Source organism: Phodopus roborovskii, unplaced genomic scaffold (genome assembly GCF_943737965.1).
Source record: "Phodopus roborovskii unplaced genomic scaffold, PHOROB, whole genome shotgun sequence".
Taxonomy (NCBI): domain Eukaryota; kingdom Metazoa; phylum Chordata; class Mammalia; order Rodentia; family Cricetidae; genus Phodopus; species Phodopus roborovskii.
The window spans coordinates 5006800-5021749 of record NW_026125543.1 but is presented as its reverse complement, the minus strand read 5'-3'; the positions used below and the strand labels follow the sequence as shown (position 1 = coordinate 5021749).

The window sequence follows — 14950 nt, the reverse complement described above, 5'->3', positions numbered from 1 at the left end:
CAGTAGCTCCCACTTCTTAGAAAACATGGCACATTATATCCCAGAGATCTGGGGATCAAAAGATAAACAACCATGTCTGCAGAAATAAAGAGACCATCTGTCTTCATACAGACTTCTTGAAAGATCTCCTACAGGGTACAGAAGGTATCTGATTTTCAAATCAAATCTTATCCTCTTATTTGGTTGTGAATAGCACTATTTTCTCCATCATTTAAACTCCTTGTTACAGATGAAGTATTGCAAAAGGTCACTGAACTTGAACAATAACAATAACAATAAATAAATAAATTTGGGGCTGGAGAAATAGTGCAGCAGTTAAAAGCATGTTCCAGGCACCCACCTCAGGTGGCTCACAATTGCTTGTGACTCCAGCTCCTGGCAATCCAACACCTCTGGCCTGTGTGTGTGTGCCTGCATGTGAGTGCACCCCCGTGCATATAATTAATTATAATAAAATAGCGCAAATGTTAGGAATGTGGCTGAGTGTGCCTGTTGAGCCAGTGGAAGCGCTGGGTACGGTCCCTGGCACTCCAAAGCGACAAAGAATAAGAGGTTCTAGAAAATATGGGTATTACAGAAGCCCACAAGTGAAAATGAGGAAGGAAAGCCAGTATAAGAAAGCAGAACCTTTACTGCACAAGCTATTCGTGGGTTGAGCTAATGACTGTCACAATACATACAGCCGAGTATCTTCCCAGACAAAGGTCAGTTTCAATTTTTTCTTATGAATGTCCTTGCTATGACAGATAGAATGTGGCTAATATTTTTAAAAATCTAAATATCATATTCTGTAAACATAGACTATAAGAATAAGGCACTACATAATATGTGAGAAACTACCCTGTACTCTTACATCTTAAACTGGGTACTGTTATTGCAATGTAATGAGTAGTGCTTGCTGTTTGGATTTCACAAAGGTATAAATTAATGGGACTTAACAAAAAGTAGTATCTGCCAAGTCCTGAGGGCTGTTTGTTTTCATTCGTTTATGTGCATGTTTATTTATAATAGCTGATGTACGAGACAGCCAATGCCACTGTGATGCAGGGCTTCAACAAGTCTGAGCGGTGCCCCAGAGACACGCGGATGACACAGTTGGTTTTCCCAGCCCTCTACACTGTGGTCTTCTTGATTGGCCTCCTGCTGAACACCTTGGCCCTCTGGGTGTTCATTCACATCCCCAGCAGTTCTACTTTCACAGTCTACCTCAAAAACACTCTGGTGGCAGACTTGATAATGACACTAATGCTTCCTTTCAAAATCCTTTCCGATTCACATCTTGGACCCTGGCAACTTAGAAGATTTGTGTGTATCTTCTCTTCCGTGATCTTTTACGAGACCATGTATGTAGGCATCATAATGCTGGGCCTCATCGCCTTTGACAGATTCCTCAAGATCATCAGACCCTTTAGGAATTTTTTTGCAAAAAAACCTGCTTTTGCAAAATTAGTCTCAATTTCCATCTGGTTCCTGATGTTCCTCATCTCCTTGCCGAACATGATCTTGAACAACAAGGAGGCAACACCATCATCTGTGAAGAAGTGTGCATCCTTGAAGAGTTCTCTGGGGCTGGTGTGGCATCAAGTAGTCACTCATGCATGCCAGTTCATTTTCTGGACTGTGTTTATTCTGATGCTTCTGTTTTATGTGGTGATCACCAAAAAAGTATACAACTCCTATAAAAAGTTTACAAGTAAGGAGAACAAACACAAAAGGGTGGAGGTGAAAGTATTTATAGTCATAGCCGTGTTCTTTGTCTGCTTTGCCCCACTCCATTTTGTCAGAATTCCATACACATACAGTCAAACCAATAAGACTAACTGTAGATTAGAAAACCAACTATTCATTGCTAAAGAAATAGCTCTCTTTTTGGCTACAACTAACATTTGTATGGACCCATTAATATACATACTGTTATGTAAGAAATTCACAGAGAGGATCCCATGTTTGAAAGGGAGAAGGATAGCAGCATCAAGCCAAGAACACCACAGCAGTAACACAGACAATATCATCCTAGCCTGACAACATTTCCCACACAGTAATTCTACTCATAGTGTTGCTTCTACTTAAGGATGGGACTTAAAAAGATCATTTACTTGGAGACTCCATGTAAGCTTTACAGAAAAATGGGGAACAAATTTTCCTATATTTTATTGTCCTAGAATATGAAGCTTTCATAGCCTTCAAAATGATGATACTTGTGGACAGAAACCAATTACCTGCCTAGGGAAGCCTAAGGCAGTAGCTGAAAGAGATGCAGTCTGAGGAACTATAGTGGGTCAAAATGATCCCAGGAATTCCCAGATTTTTTTTCTTACAAGTGCAGCAGGCCTCTGCTGCATCTCAGCAGTCCACCAGAAGAGGCACACAGCCATGCACAATCTGGGAGGGGGAAGGTGGTGTCATTCAGCAAAACCTTCCAGAGAAACAGTCTGCACCCCAGATGGAAAATAATTACTTTTCCCGCTGTTTGTCTATATGCATTAGGGCCCTGTTGTACATTTTGGTATACTAGTTTGCTGTGATTCTGGACCACATTTCCCAAAAACAGGGTTCTTAAAAAGACAGGTATGTCACACATTTTTGGTATCTTTTGATCCCCTCTATGCACACACAAACACACACACAAACACACACACACTCACACACAGACTGTAGACACCTACACAGGATGTACCAACCTTAGTGTATATAAGCAATGGGATGGTTGGCCTATGGTTAGTGATATCCACATGGGAAGATTTTTCAAAGCCTGACTCATTCTATTTAGGCCATTATGTTTTTCTTGATCTCTTTGTGGGTTTAAATAAAAGTAAAATATGTTTTTCTGCAATTGTACACGCTGCTGTTGAACTTTTCTAGAAAACATGAGGACTTTCTAACCAGGCCTACAAGACGGAGGTTTCGGTTTCTCTCCCCTCATGGTTTCAAAGGCCATGGAGGTGAGAGATATTCCTTGTGTTCATGAAATCATCTGCTAACAGCACTTCCACTCCTTGACCTTTACATTCCTTAATAGGCTGTGATTTTGTTCTCACTCCACTGTATATATAACCTTCCGTCTGACTCACCTTGTAAGTTCCCATCTACAGGTGAAACCAGAGTTGCTATCATTTACTCCATGTAATCCCAAATACCAGCTTCCTACTACTACCTCAGCCCCAATTACTTCCTCACCTGTGTGGAATCATTCCTTAGCTATTTATCACATTGCCTTGTGATAATTTGTTTAAATGTATCTACTCCTTGAACAGACTAAGTATATTTTGAGGACAGAGAAAGTCCCATTGTTTAATTAATAAATATTAGTAAATGTTTGCTAAAACAAATCAAAAGGGGGTATTGATTGATTGATTGATTGACTGAGATAGGGTCCTATTATTTGTTCTGGTTGTCCTGGACTCACAAAGATCTGCCTTCTTCTGCCTCCTAAGTGCTGGCATTAAATACTTGCACCACCATACCCAGCTCAAATGGGTCTTCTTCTTATAATATGCTACAAAAGTAAAAAGAATGCCATCTCTAACTGATTTATCACCATTAGAGTGGCCTTCCAGGGTGGGTAGTACGGTTGCAAGATATTTGATCACACTGTGAAACCAGAGACTGTATTGATAAAATCAACCTTGGATCAGGGGGCAGAGCCAGGAGCTCATTGACAGGAATTAGCCATAGTGTGTAAGCAGGAGCCAGGAAGATGGACAAAGAGATGCAGAAGATAGAGTAGGGATGGACCTGGAGTTCTGCTGTCTTTTTGGCTTGGGATGGCTGGAGCGATGATTTCTTGCTGGGTCTCCAGCCAAAAAAGGATGGTCAGTTAGTTGCTTCTCAGCCTTTTCTAGCTAGCAGGTTTTCATTTCAACATCTGTCTCCCAAGTCATTAATGGTAAATGGAACAATAGAGACTCCGTTAAAAACTACACTTGGTGTCAGCGGCAGAGCCAGCACCAATGAGACTGTAGATCCCACCAGTGCTGTTATTTAGGCATTTGTACAGGCCTACCTTTGGAGTCCCAACAGAATACTGCCACTAAGAGTACCACCTGAGCCCAATCACTGTTCCCTTTCAATAGGGCCCTGCCCACCTCCATCCCTCCCTCTCTTTCTCTCTCTCTGCCCCCTCTCTTTCTCTGCCTCTCTCTCTGCTGTTTATGTCCCCCTTTTATGATCCCTTTCCCCTAAAAAAATCCTTCTGCTTTCTCTCTCAAGCCACTTTTTTTCCTAAAATTACAACAAACAGGCCTTGGCCTGAGTTTCTGCGTGCTGACTGCAGGGCCATTGATGGTAGTTTAACAGTAGATTCAGGTACAGCACCAAGGTGACAGAAAAACAAACAAGTCCTAGCATTCCCAAGATCCTGGATTTGTTCCCCAGCACTGAGATGAAAAAAAGGATGGTTTTTAAATAGAAGCTTCAGTCTTGAGTTCTCTACAGTTGCTTTCCTATGGCGTGCATACACGAGCAGAAGAAGGACCACAAATGAAACCAAACAGTTCAACACTTGAATTTTAAGACTACTGACAAAATGCTTTCATTATCCATCATTGGGTAAGTCAAACCTATAACTGCAGCATATTATAAATTCCAGATCTCTCCTTTAGACTTATTCTTGGTCTCTCAAATAAACCAGTGAAATGGTCGCTATTGTGACATACATCACTAAATCGACAGTACTGTTATAGAGCACATTACAGTCACAAGACACTAACCCTGAAAAACAGCAACTCCGATTCGGTATGTGAGCTGAACGCACAGCAAAATTGAAGGCTTTTGTCAAAAGCTAAGATATAATTATTTCCACTGGGTAATTATGGTGAGGCCTCCAAACATCTTCTATGAGGGGAAATGATGGGAGTGTAATTACCACACAGAGCAACATTCTGGAGAAACCACAGGAAGTTACTCTAATGTGGGAATGGGGGCAGGGGGGAGATGCAGTGAGAATTCTCAACTCAGAGAAGTGAGTAGGATGACACTGATAAAAATCATTCTAAGGAGTGCAGCTCCACAGGGCAGCTCGCACACCTTTTACGGGAGACATCACCCAGAACAGAACAGCCCAGGCCAAGCAGTATCTACTATCCCACAAAAAAATTAAAGCAACAAACAAATAAATGAATCAAACATTTACAAGATACTAGCCCCCATGAGTACAGAATTAACAAGTTATTTTAAGGGCCTAGGAACAGACCTGAATGTTTTGAACTTCACATGGAGATACAACATGTGTAATAAAAGTATAGGACACCTGTGCTAGAGAGGTCACATGTTTGGTGGGCACCAGAATCAGACTGTTAGCACCTCGAGTTCCTGGCTCATTGTTTCACTTAGGCTTCATGAAAGCTCCACAGTGATAGTGGACATTAAGGCCACACTTCCCATTGAAACTGACTTGACAACCCAGCTCTCACGGGAGACACATAAACCCACTTCCTAAAGCCAGGATGTTGAGGCAGGAGGATGAATTTGATGCCAGTCTGGTCTACAGAAAGAGTTACAAAGTTCAGGCCAGCCTGAGACACATAAAAACAACTGGCTCACTGCTTAGCCACCTTGTAAATGAGTGACCAAGAGCTGGATTAATCAGCTGGTGACAAAGCAACATTATTAGTAAGTGAGCAGGGCAGCTACAAGGTGAGAGGACAAGGACTGGCGGCCTGGGAAGCTTATGCCTCATTTAAGGGGCCTGGGTGATGTAATGTAAATGTTGACACTGAAGGTGATTCTGATTGCTAGCTGGCAACAATACAGTTGCCAGACAGGGAGCGGTGAACAGAAAGGTGAACGCATTACATAGCACTTACCATTAAACAGGAATGGAGGCAAAACTTACAACACGTCCTGTCATTTATCAGTCCTGGGAAGCCTATAAAGTGTTTTTCATTACTTTCATTTTAGAGATGAAGTTGAGAAACAGAGAGGATGGGTAACTTGCATAAAGTCACAGAACTCACAAGCAGCATGGCTAAGGACCTAAACAGGATTCTGGCTTTTAAACCTATCTTTGATGACATAAGAGTCTCAAGAAAAAGCACAAATTCAACTTATTCATCTATGTCCTGTATCTCTCTTAACTTTCATAGCCATTCCCACACTCCCTGCAACCCTCAAAACATCTCTGCGTGTGGGCTACAGGCTACCCAGGAATTGCTAGCTAATAAGCTCAGACCCATAAGTTAACATGGATCTCCCATCCCAGGACCTTCCCACCCTACCCCCATGCTGGAATTCCTATGGTGGAATTCCTATGGTGCCAGCATTGTGCTGCTGGGCATTTTAAAAGGATCCCTGCTCTGTGGTGGTGGTGTTGTGTGGGGGGAGGGGGACACACATGAGCATGCATGTAGAGGCCTAAGGTTACCGCAGGGCATCTTTCTTGATCATTCCCTAGGTTATATATTAGGGCAGGGTGTTTGCTGAGTCTAGAGCTACCACTCAGGCTACTCTGGCTAGCCAGCTCATGTGCTCTGGGATTACAGACAGAATACCATGCTTATTCAGCTTGTATGTGGGTTCTGGAGATTCAAATTCCTAATTATCACTACATTCTTGAAGCAGATACTTTGTATTTGCCTGTTGGTGAAAGAGAATAAGAGCACAAAAGTAGAAAGAGGGCAGACCTCATGACATTGGTGTGCATCCCTTTGATGAAAACACAGGCACAGTTCATACTAACACCCAGACAAGTGAACTCAAGACTAGAACCTCCACTGCTCTGGGCACATAGCCTCTGTTTCTGAGCGTGAGGGCAAACACAATTCCTCTAAGGCTGATATCAACCTCCCCGATTGAAAGGTGAGGAAGTGACCCTCTGGAAAGGAAAGGGGGAGAAGTCAACATGTAAATGAGTTTCAACACCCTCTGGAAGAAGGGTCAATCCTGGCACCCTCTGCTAGCTGGGTGTCTGGCCAGCAAATAAAATCCCCAAACTGAATTCAATTGCTCACTAGGCCATCTTCCTGTAGGTGCTGGGCACAAGGCTGGTCTCTGAAGCTGCACCCAGGTAAGGAATGCAGACCACAATGAGTGGGAGGTGCTGTGTAAGGCATGTTTATCCAACCACAGAAGCTCTGAGGTTTCAAAAGATGAATTTCAAATAGATGAATTGAAGAAGAGCTCAGAGGATGTGAACATTTGAACTAGAACTTGAAGGGAAACAAATGATTTAGAAGAGAATGTTGTGCAGCACACAGAGGGGTCCTGCATGGTTACCGAAGACCCTGAGAGGGGACATAGCCACAGGGGTATGATGGCAGCACATCAACATAGACATTGAGCTGAAATAAGCAAAGAACAAGTTACAGGGCATCTGGGCTTCCCCAGCGAGCCCTGTGGTTTCTGAAATGGAGAACCGCATCTCTGGGGCTGTTTCTGGGGAAGCCTGTGCATCTTAAAGACCCTCAATTGAACTGAAAGAGCCAATGAGGTTAGGGGTCATCTGTCATCTGTACAGGCAAGAGCAGAGGGAAGGAGTGGGAGAGAGGCAGATCCCTGACAATCAGACCAGGGAAAGGCCACATTGAATGATAAAAATGGCCAACTTTCAGCTCTTTCCTCGCCCTCCTGACCTGAAATCAAATCATGGTGAGCTCCTCCTCCAGCCAACAGGGCCCCACCTCAGGCTGACCAACCCAGGCTGGTCAGGTATATTCAATGCTAGTCCTATCAGTCCTCACCCCCCCCCCCCATCCTCATTTGTTTTTGGCAAAGTTGAACAACCCTAAATTAGGGGAAGGGACCCATCTCAGGCCATCCCAACCACTTAACTCCCAGCTATTCATGGAAAATTGGATTTTGATTTCCAGGTCTCTTCTCTATAAGCTTTGCACATACTCTCTCTCTCTCTCTCTCTCTCTCTCTCTCTCTCTCTCTCTCTCTCTCCTTCTCCCTCTCTCTCTCACGCTTTCTGTACGTATATGTGTTTTTGTATGTGTGTATGTACACAAATGTGCACATGCATGCCTCTGTGTGTTTGCTTCATTTTAAATAAAGTTTGTTAACTATTGCTGTCTGTTATGTATGAAAATTTTCCTGCCTTTTAATTCTTTGTTAGACAAAGCAAACTCCCATCTGGATACCCTAGATAGTAGCCCGTGGACTTGAGGCATTTTCAAGGGGATAAGTTTTGAGTTCAGAGCCCAAGGTTACTTAGGGAATTCTATATACAGTATGTTTATGATTAATGTGTAACACATGCTCTCAAAGGGTTCATTATAAGTTCAGCCATCTTCCTCCAACTTGAGTTAACTGCTGTAGAAGCCCTTAGATTGGGTGAAACATTCATTCATGAATAAAGGCAAACTGCATATTTGGGGTGTTGCTAATTTGAGTTATCATTGAGGAATCATGTTAGGCACTCAAGGACAGAAAGGCATCATGTGGACAGACAGAAGCTGAAGAAAGGACCAGGAGCTTTTCTGAGAAAGGAAAAGAGAGAATCAGATAGATAACTTCAGAGGTCCTGTTGCACATGTCCCACAGACAAAACAAGCAAGAGAAGAGGAACAGAGGATGAATCAGGGTTGGGGTATGGAAAGTCCAAAGCATGGGAAACTAAGGGGCAAGAGAGACTGAAGAAGGAAGTGACAGTCACAAAAAGCATACTCTCTGAGGAGGTCAAGGTAACTTAAAAGAGATGGTGTGGTGGTGCTCCAGTTTGTAAATGGGCAATGGGGGGCACAGGAGTTAATGTTTATCTTTCCAAAAGTGATAACTCCATTTGAGAGATGCGAGTGACTACATTCCCCAAGAAATACAAACAGAGCAAAGGAACTAGTGAAATGGTTTACACTTATAAATGCCCTGTTGGGAATGAATATAAGCACCCAACTTTGGCTACCAGACTGTTAAGAATGTATCTCAACAGATTAGAATTAGAGGAGAAATGGCTGAAGCCTTGATTACATCAAGGCTTGACTGTCTCCAAGATAAAGATGTTCAATTTGTCACCAACCTTACAGGAGAGACTCACCCTGAAAGGAGCAGAGGAGAGCAGAGGACCACATCATGGCTGATTCTGTAGCAAGTGTTGCTCTTGATTCTATTTAGACTCAACCTTCACATGGATAATCCTGGAGAAATCCTGGAGATGGACTTGAGAGGGTCAATGGATCTCTCTTGTTCTTCTTCCAAATGTGGTCATATTGAATAAATCCTCATTTTCTGCCTTTCACTATTTGACTTCTTTAATTGGCTTACTGAGGACAGGTAGTCAATCCTGGCTTGTTGGAACACAGGCTGTGATCCCTAAGTCCAGCAACAACCTCAGGCAACAGAACCAGCCTGAGTCACACAATAGGTATGTCACTATTACAGGCACCCATATTATGTGAATCCTGACTCCCCAGCTCTAATCTTGGAAGTATTTGCAAAAGAAGAGGGGAGGAAAGTTAGTGAGTAAAGAAAGAAAGGGAAGTTTCAGAACATCAAGAAAGAATAGGACAGACGATAAAACAAAAAGAAAAATAAGAAAGGAGAAAGACAAAGGTAAGAATATAAAAGAGACAGGAAACTCAATTTCAGACTTCAAATATGTATGTATTTTGACTTTGAAAAAAATTAAACATTTCATGCAGCATTCACGCTTCTGCTACTCCTGTAATAAAACTCAAACTAATAACATCATATCCTGAGACATGGGAATAAAATGTTGTACTTTTGTTTACAAGGTGGGCTCTTTGTATATGATTTCACTCAGAAGTCTTTCTCAATCAAATTTATCTAATGCATATCTGAATATCTTTTTGCATTGTTGAAATTCCTGTCAAGAAAGATTACAAAGAGTGTTTCTAATCTGGTCTCAGATCTGTCCCTCCTACTTGAGTGGATATTACAGAAACCTAAAACACTCTGACATTCCTGTCTGCTAAGATGCTTGCAGTATATTTGAGCAATACACAAGCTACATAACAAAGGCTACAGTACTTTGTCTGCTGCTGTGGTATAGATTATCCCTTTAAGAACTCCCTGGCTCATCACTAAAGGAAAACTGGAGCTTTCTAAAGGCAACCAAAACACTAAAGCAAAACCATAACTTCTGAATTGAGAATTTTCACCTTTTAATCATCTCACATCCCCAACCATAAAGGCATACTTGCTTGCCCCATTTATTTCAGTTTCCATGCCTATGCTTTCCAACAAGAAAAACATGTCATTGTTCCTGGAATACCAACCAAATTACAAATAACATAATAATTTCCTTGTATACATTATCCTATTCAGTTAAAGGCATTCTCATGTCTTTAAGAAGACATGAGGCTCAAGACCTCACACAAAGTAAAAATGCTGTTTAATAGACACTGGGATCCAAACTGGAGTTTACCTGACCCCAGTTCCCAGTTTTGTCTCAGCGCAACATTGCCCCTTAAAGCAAGATTTCTACAGCTGGGGATGCACAGAATGCCAAGCCTAGAAGAGAGTTACAAGGAGAGGACAAGAGCAGACTTGAGTATCTCCAGACTCAATCTCCAAAGCTTCTGTCCCCTTTAATCAACCACTGCAAATGATGTTCCCATACCAGAAAAGGTTAAGGGCTTTATGTAAAGCAAACCTAATAATCACAAATCACTTCCAATGACAGACTAAACATAGTAATTCAGGCATAGGGACCCAAAGATACCAATCTTGTCTGAGGAATATTAAAGGCTTTGTAATAATTACACTCAACACAAATGCACAGCTACTAGATATGAACTGTGGAATCACCTGATACCCAGAAACAGTGAGATCCTTTGAAGGTTTCACTGCAATCTTCATTGCATATTCTGACTACATGAAAAAGACAAGGATAACCAAGGCCAATGATTTAGCACACTTGGGAGACTAAAGCTGGAGAAGAGTCACAGCCAGCCTGGTGTACATAGAAAGATTCTGCTTCAAACAAACAACCCAAAGAGCCAAGACTAGTCACCTGAAACAGTACTTCAGTTTCTTCCTCGAGTGTCTCTGTCAGTGTGTTATTAGTCCTGAGTCCTTATAAGACCCTGAGTCCTTAACATGTACATTTTCCTTGAGAAGGAACTTGATGGAGAAAAGGGGCCTACAACAAAACATCATGGCTTCTAACACTATACAGAGAACACTTTCCCAGCTTGACAATGCGAAACAGAAACCAGGAATGGAGCAATGAGAAAGTGCTATGGCACAGAGCAACATGCTCAGTGTCTCACATCCAAATGTCTGTGATTAAATCAGGTCATTTTTATAGACACCAAACACAACGAAATACAGAAGAAAATGTGAATTTATCTCTATTGATTTGTTTACTTAGTGATCTATAAGAAAACCTTTGCTAATGACCCATTGGGTGGATTCAGCAAAACAGATGGAGCCAATTCCCCTACACAAAGATTTTAAATATGTAAAAAAAAAAAAAAAAAAAAAAAAAAAAGAAAGAAACCATTAAAGAGCATAAGTCTAAAAAACCATAAATCTAAATGTAAAGTATAATGACAGACTAGATTCCACAAAACTTAAGATAATTCTGAGTACTGAATTTAATGCAGACAATATTTCCAAATACTGCTTCACCCTTAGTATGATAACCAACAGTACTATAATAAAAGGTTTCTAAAGACATCAACTGGCCTGAATATGTGTGTCATGTCATGTAAAAAAGTAAACACATATACACACAAAAATTAACTAATTAAGAAAAATGTGTCTTTGGTTGGAAATACATACATGCACAGGTCTTTAAAAATGTTAGGCTTCTTAAAACTTTAACTTTAAACTTTAAACTTTAACTTTAAACTATAACTTTAAACACATCCTTCCTCCCCCAGTAATGTATACAATGGTTTATGTGCATGTGTGTAGTCTGTATGTAAAAAGTGCTTAGCAATTCGGAAATTTAGATGAAATACATTGAAACTATTCTTTCAACTTGTACAATTAATTTAACATACTTAAAAATAATGTTAAGAGGGCTCTGTCACTACAAAGATTGCCTTTTAGCACAATCCTGAGTTACCCAGCACCCATGCAAAAGGGTGTGTGTCATCTCTGCTAGGGAGGTGGCAGCAGAAGGATCATTGGGGCATGATGGTTCCAGGTTCAGTGAGATACTCTGCCTCAAAAAATAATGCAGCAGACACCCAGTGGAGACCTAAGACCTAGACACTCATAGCCACACACCCACAATCAATGTTAGAAGTCACTATCAATGTTAAAACACTGTGGGTAGTATGAGATGACTCAGCAAATAAAGTCACTTTTCACTGAACCTGACGACATGAGTTTTATCCCCGAGACTCACAAGGTAAAAAGACAGAAATGACTCCCACAGTTTTTCCTCTGACCTTCACATCACAAACTATAAATAGGAATAAAATAAAAAAATATTTTTAAAAATTCATAATGTTCTTTTTTTTAATAATTGAGGATACACACACACACACACACACACACACACACACACACACACACACCTACCTACCTACTTCTATTAAAAGTGAATTTGCTATAAGAGCTGCCTGGCATGCTACTGGATGATTTTTTAATGAAGCAATAAGGTAATTATTGCTATGAAGTCTCCTGGGACTTTATGAAATATAAGGCTTGTTATAAAAATGAATAGAAAAACACTAAAGACTTACACAGATTTACTTTTCAGTGTCATGAACAGTAACAAAGGTATGGGCTAGCTGCTAGCAGCTCTTTCCATCAAAGCCCATTCAGTTCCTTCGGGTCTGAACGTGTATAATTTCCTTTTGTGAATGTTAAGAAAGACTAGCTTTAACAGGTCCTAACTTGAGAGTAGAGCATACAACATTTTTAAGACTAATGCATGAAGACTATGTTAACTTTTTCATTACCAGACTGAATTTCCATCACCAGCCATCCCTAAAAGGGTCGGTTTATGTACCAAGGAAGGAGGTCTAGTCTACCCCAAACCCACAATGAGATGGAACACAGCCTATTCCTACCCAATATTCAAAACTCAGATACTAAAAGGACCAAGAAGATGCCATAACAGACTGCTCAGTCTTCTCTCAGAGATCAAACTGCAATTTCAGTTTCCTGAGAAAAAGCAATGAATAAAGGACAATCAGTCTCCAATACCCCCAACAGCAAGAAGGAGGCCATGTACATGCAGCACTAGGTCAGGCCAGGCCTGAGACAGCCTCCACAGCAGCTCAAGGACAGGGTCTGGGACTTGTCCAGGCCTGCCCTAAATCAGAAAACTGTAGCCCTGGCCAGCCTCTAACCAGCCTCAGCCAATTAAAATATACTAATATGACTGCCACTTGCTTAAGCCAATCATATCTAAACTGACCTAACTGCCTTAGACACTCCCCTCAATAAGGCTTAAAAGAAAGCCCCCATCTCCTTTCTGGGGTCATCTCCATCTTGCCTTTGCTTATAGTGGTCAGCCCCAGCATGCTGGAATAATAAAAAAAGACTCTTTGCATCAGATGTGGTCTCTTGGTGGTCTCTGAGGACACAACAACACATTCTTCAGCACCCATTTCCAACTCCAGGGTCCTTATGAGGGAGGACTTACTGTTACTGAACTTGTGGTCACTGTCTGTACCCCAAGAAGCCAGATTCAGCCACCTGTACTTGAAAAATCAAGTAAAATAGCTAAATTAATAGTTAAAAAAAAAAAAAACTAAGCAGTCCTCCTCCAAGGTCTCTGAGGAGGCTCCTGCCTCCAGGTTCCTTCCCTATTTGAGTTCCTGTCCTGACTTCCTTTAATGATGAACAGCAAAATGGAAGTGTAAGCCCCCCCCCCAAAAAAAAACCTCTCCTCCCCAACCTTCTTTTTGGTCATGGTACTTCACTGTATGATAGAAACCCAAACTAAGACAGATGGCAAAGAGTTTATTTAAAAAAGAACCAGCATCCCCAAACAAAGTCTACATAACACAACTCCCCTAGCTCAAAACTGGATTCAAATCTCATGGGTAAAATTCAGAAGTTCAAGTCTAAGTAAGGGTTGCTTATAAATCCAGAAAACTCTTATCTTATAAAAGACTAAGCCATTATTAGTAGGCTAATTTTTCCTTGGAGCACTTTCCTAGGACTACCTACTACTCACTGCAACATTCCACCTTACACAGAAGGGAAACATCAAGCTGTGCTGTTTTTGTTTTGTTTTGTTTTGTTTTTCAGTCTGTTTAGGAAATGGCAAAAGAAAATAAAAATATGTCAACAACCTAGATTTTGTGGTTTAATACATTCAATTTCCTGTAAAACACAGAAGGAAAACCTATTAAAACATACCTTATTTTCATAAATCATACCAAAGTCATACCCCACATAGGTACTGAGGATCAAATTCAGGTCTTTAGACTTGGTGCTGAGCACTTTGAACAAAGGAGCTTTCTTGACAGCCATCATTTGGCAAAATCTTTATTAATTTGTTTAAACATTATATATAAGGAAAACTAAACTTTGTTGTTGTTTGTCTTGTTTGTTTGTTTGTTTGTTTGAGACAGGTTCTTTATACATAACCCTAGATGTCCTGAAACTAAATAGATCAGGTATCCTGGAACTCATAGAGATCTCTGCCTCCCAAATGTGGGGAGTAAAGGCTGGCTAACACTGAAGTTTCTATATGCCTGGCTAACACTGAAGTTTCTATATGAAAGTTTTGAAATTATTCAGAAATAAAATTTTAATCATTATGGAATACTTTTTAAAGAGAATAAAAAGAATACTATAACCCTAACACACAATAGAATCATGAGCTCAAGGACAAGCTGAGCTTCACGGAAGTTTAAGATCAATTGTAACAAATGCACATCTTATCTAAAAAGGTCAACTAATGAAAAATATGCAAAATTTATATTTAAAAATTAATTTATTGCTTTTCTGTGTATATATTTTGGAGACAGGGTTTCATGATGTAGTTCTGGCTGTCTGGAACTCACTGTGTAGATCAGTCTGGCCTCAAACTCAAGAGATACATCTGCCCTGCTTCCAGAATGATGTGATAAAAGGAATA

The 14950-nt window shown here is 40.8% G+C and overlaps 2 protein-coding genes across 2 annotated transcripts in view; one reads left to right on the top strand and one right to left on the bottom strand.

Annotated features, from left to right (window-relative positions):
* Window positions 1-14950, bottom strand: part of Med12l (mediator complex subunit 12L) — a 324235-nt gene that overhangs the window by 99900 nt on the left and 209385 nt on the right. The window lies entirely within an intron of this gene.
* P2ry13 (purinergic receptor P2Y13) lies at window positions 560-2876 on the top strand. Its single transcript, XM_051177001.1, has 2 exons — window positions 560-704; window positions 1012-2876. The coding sequence occupies exon 2, from the start codon at window positions 1015-1017 to the stop codon at window positions 2020-2022; it is 1008 nt and encodes a 335-aa protein (XP_051032958.1). The 5' UTR covers window positions 560-704; window positions 1012-1014; the 3' UTR covers window positions 2023-2876.

What these genes read in the sequence shown, in the direction of transcription:
- P2ry13 (XM_051177001.1), top strand. Translation starts at nt 1,015, where the DNA reads ATGTACGAGACAGCCAATGCCACTGTGATGCAGGGCTTCAACAAGTCT.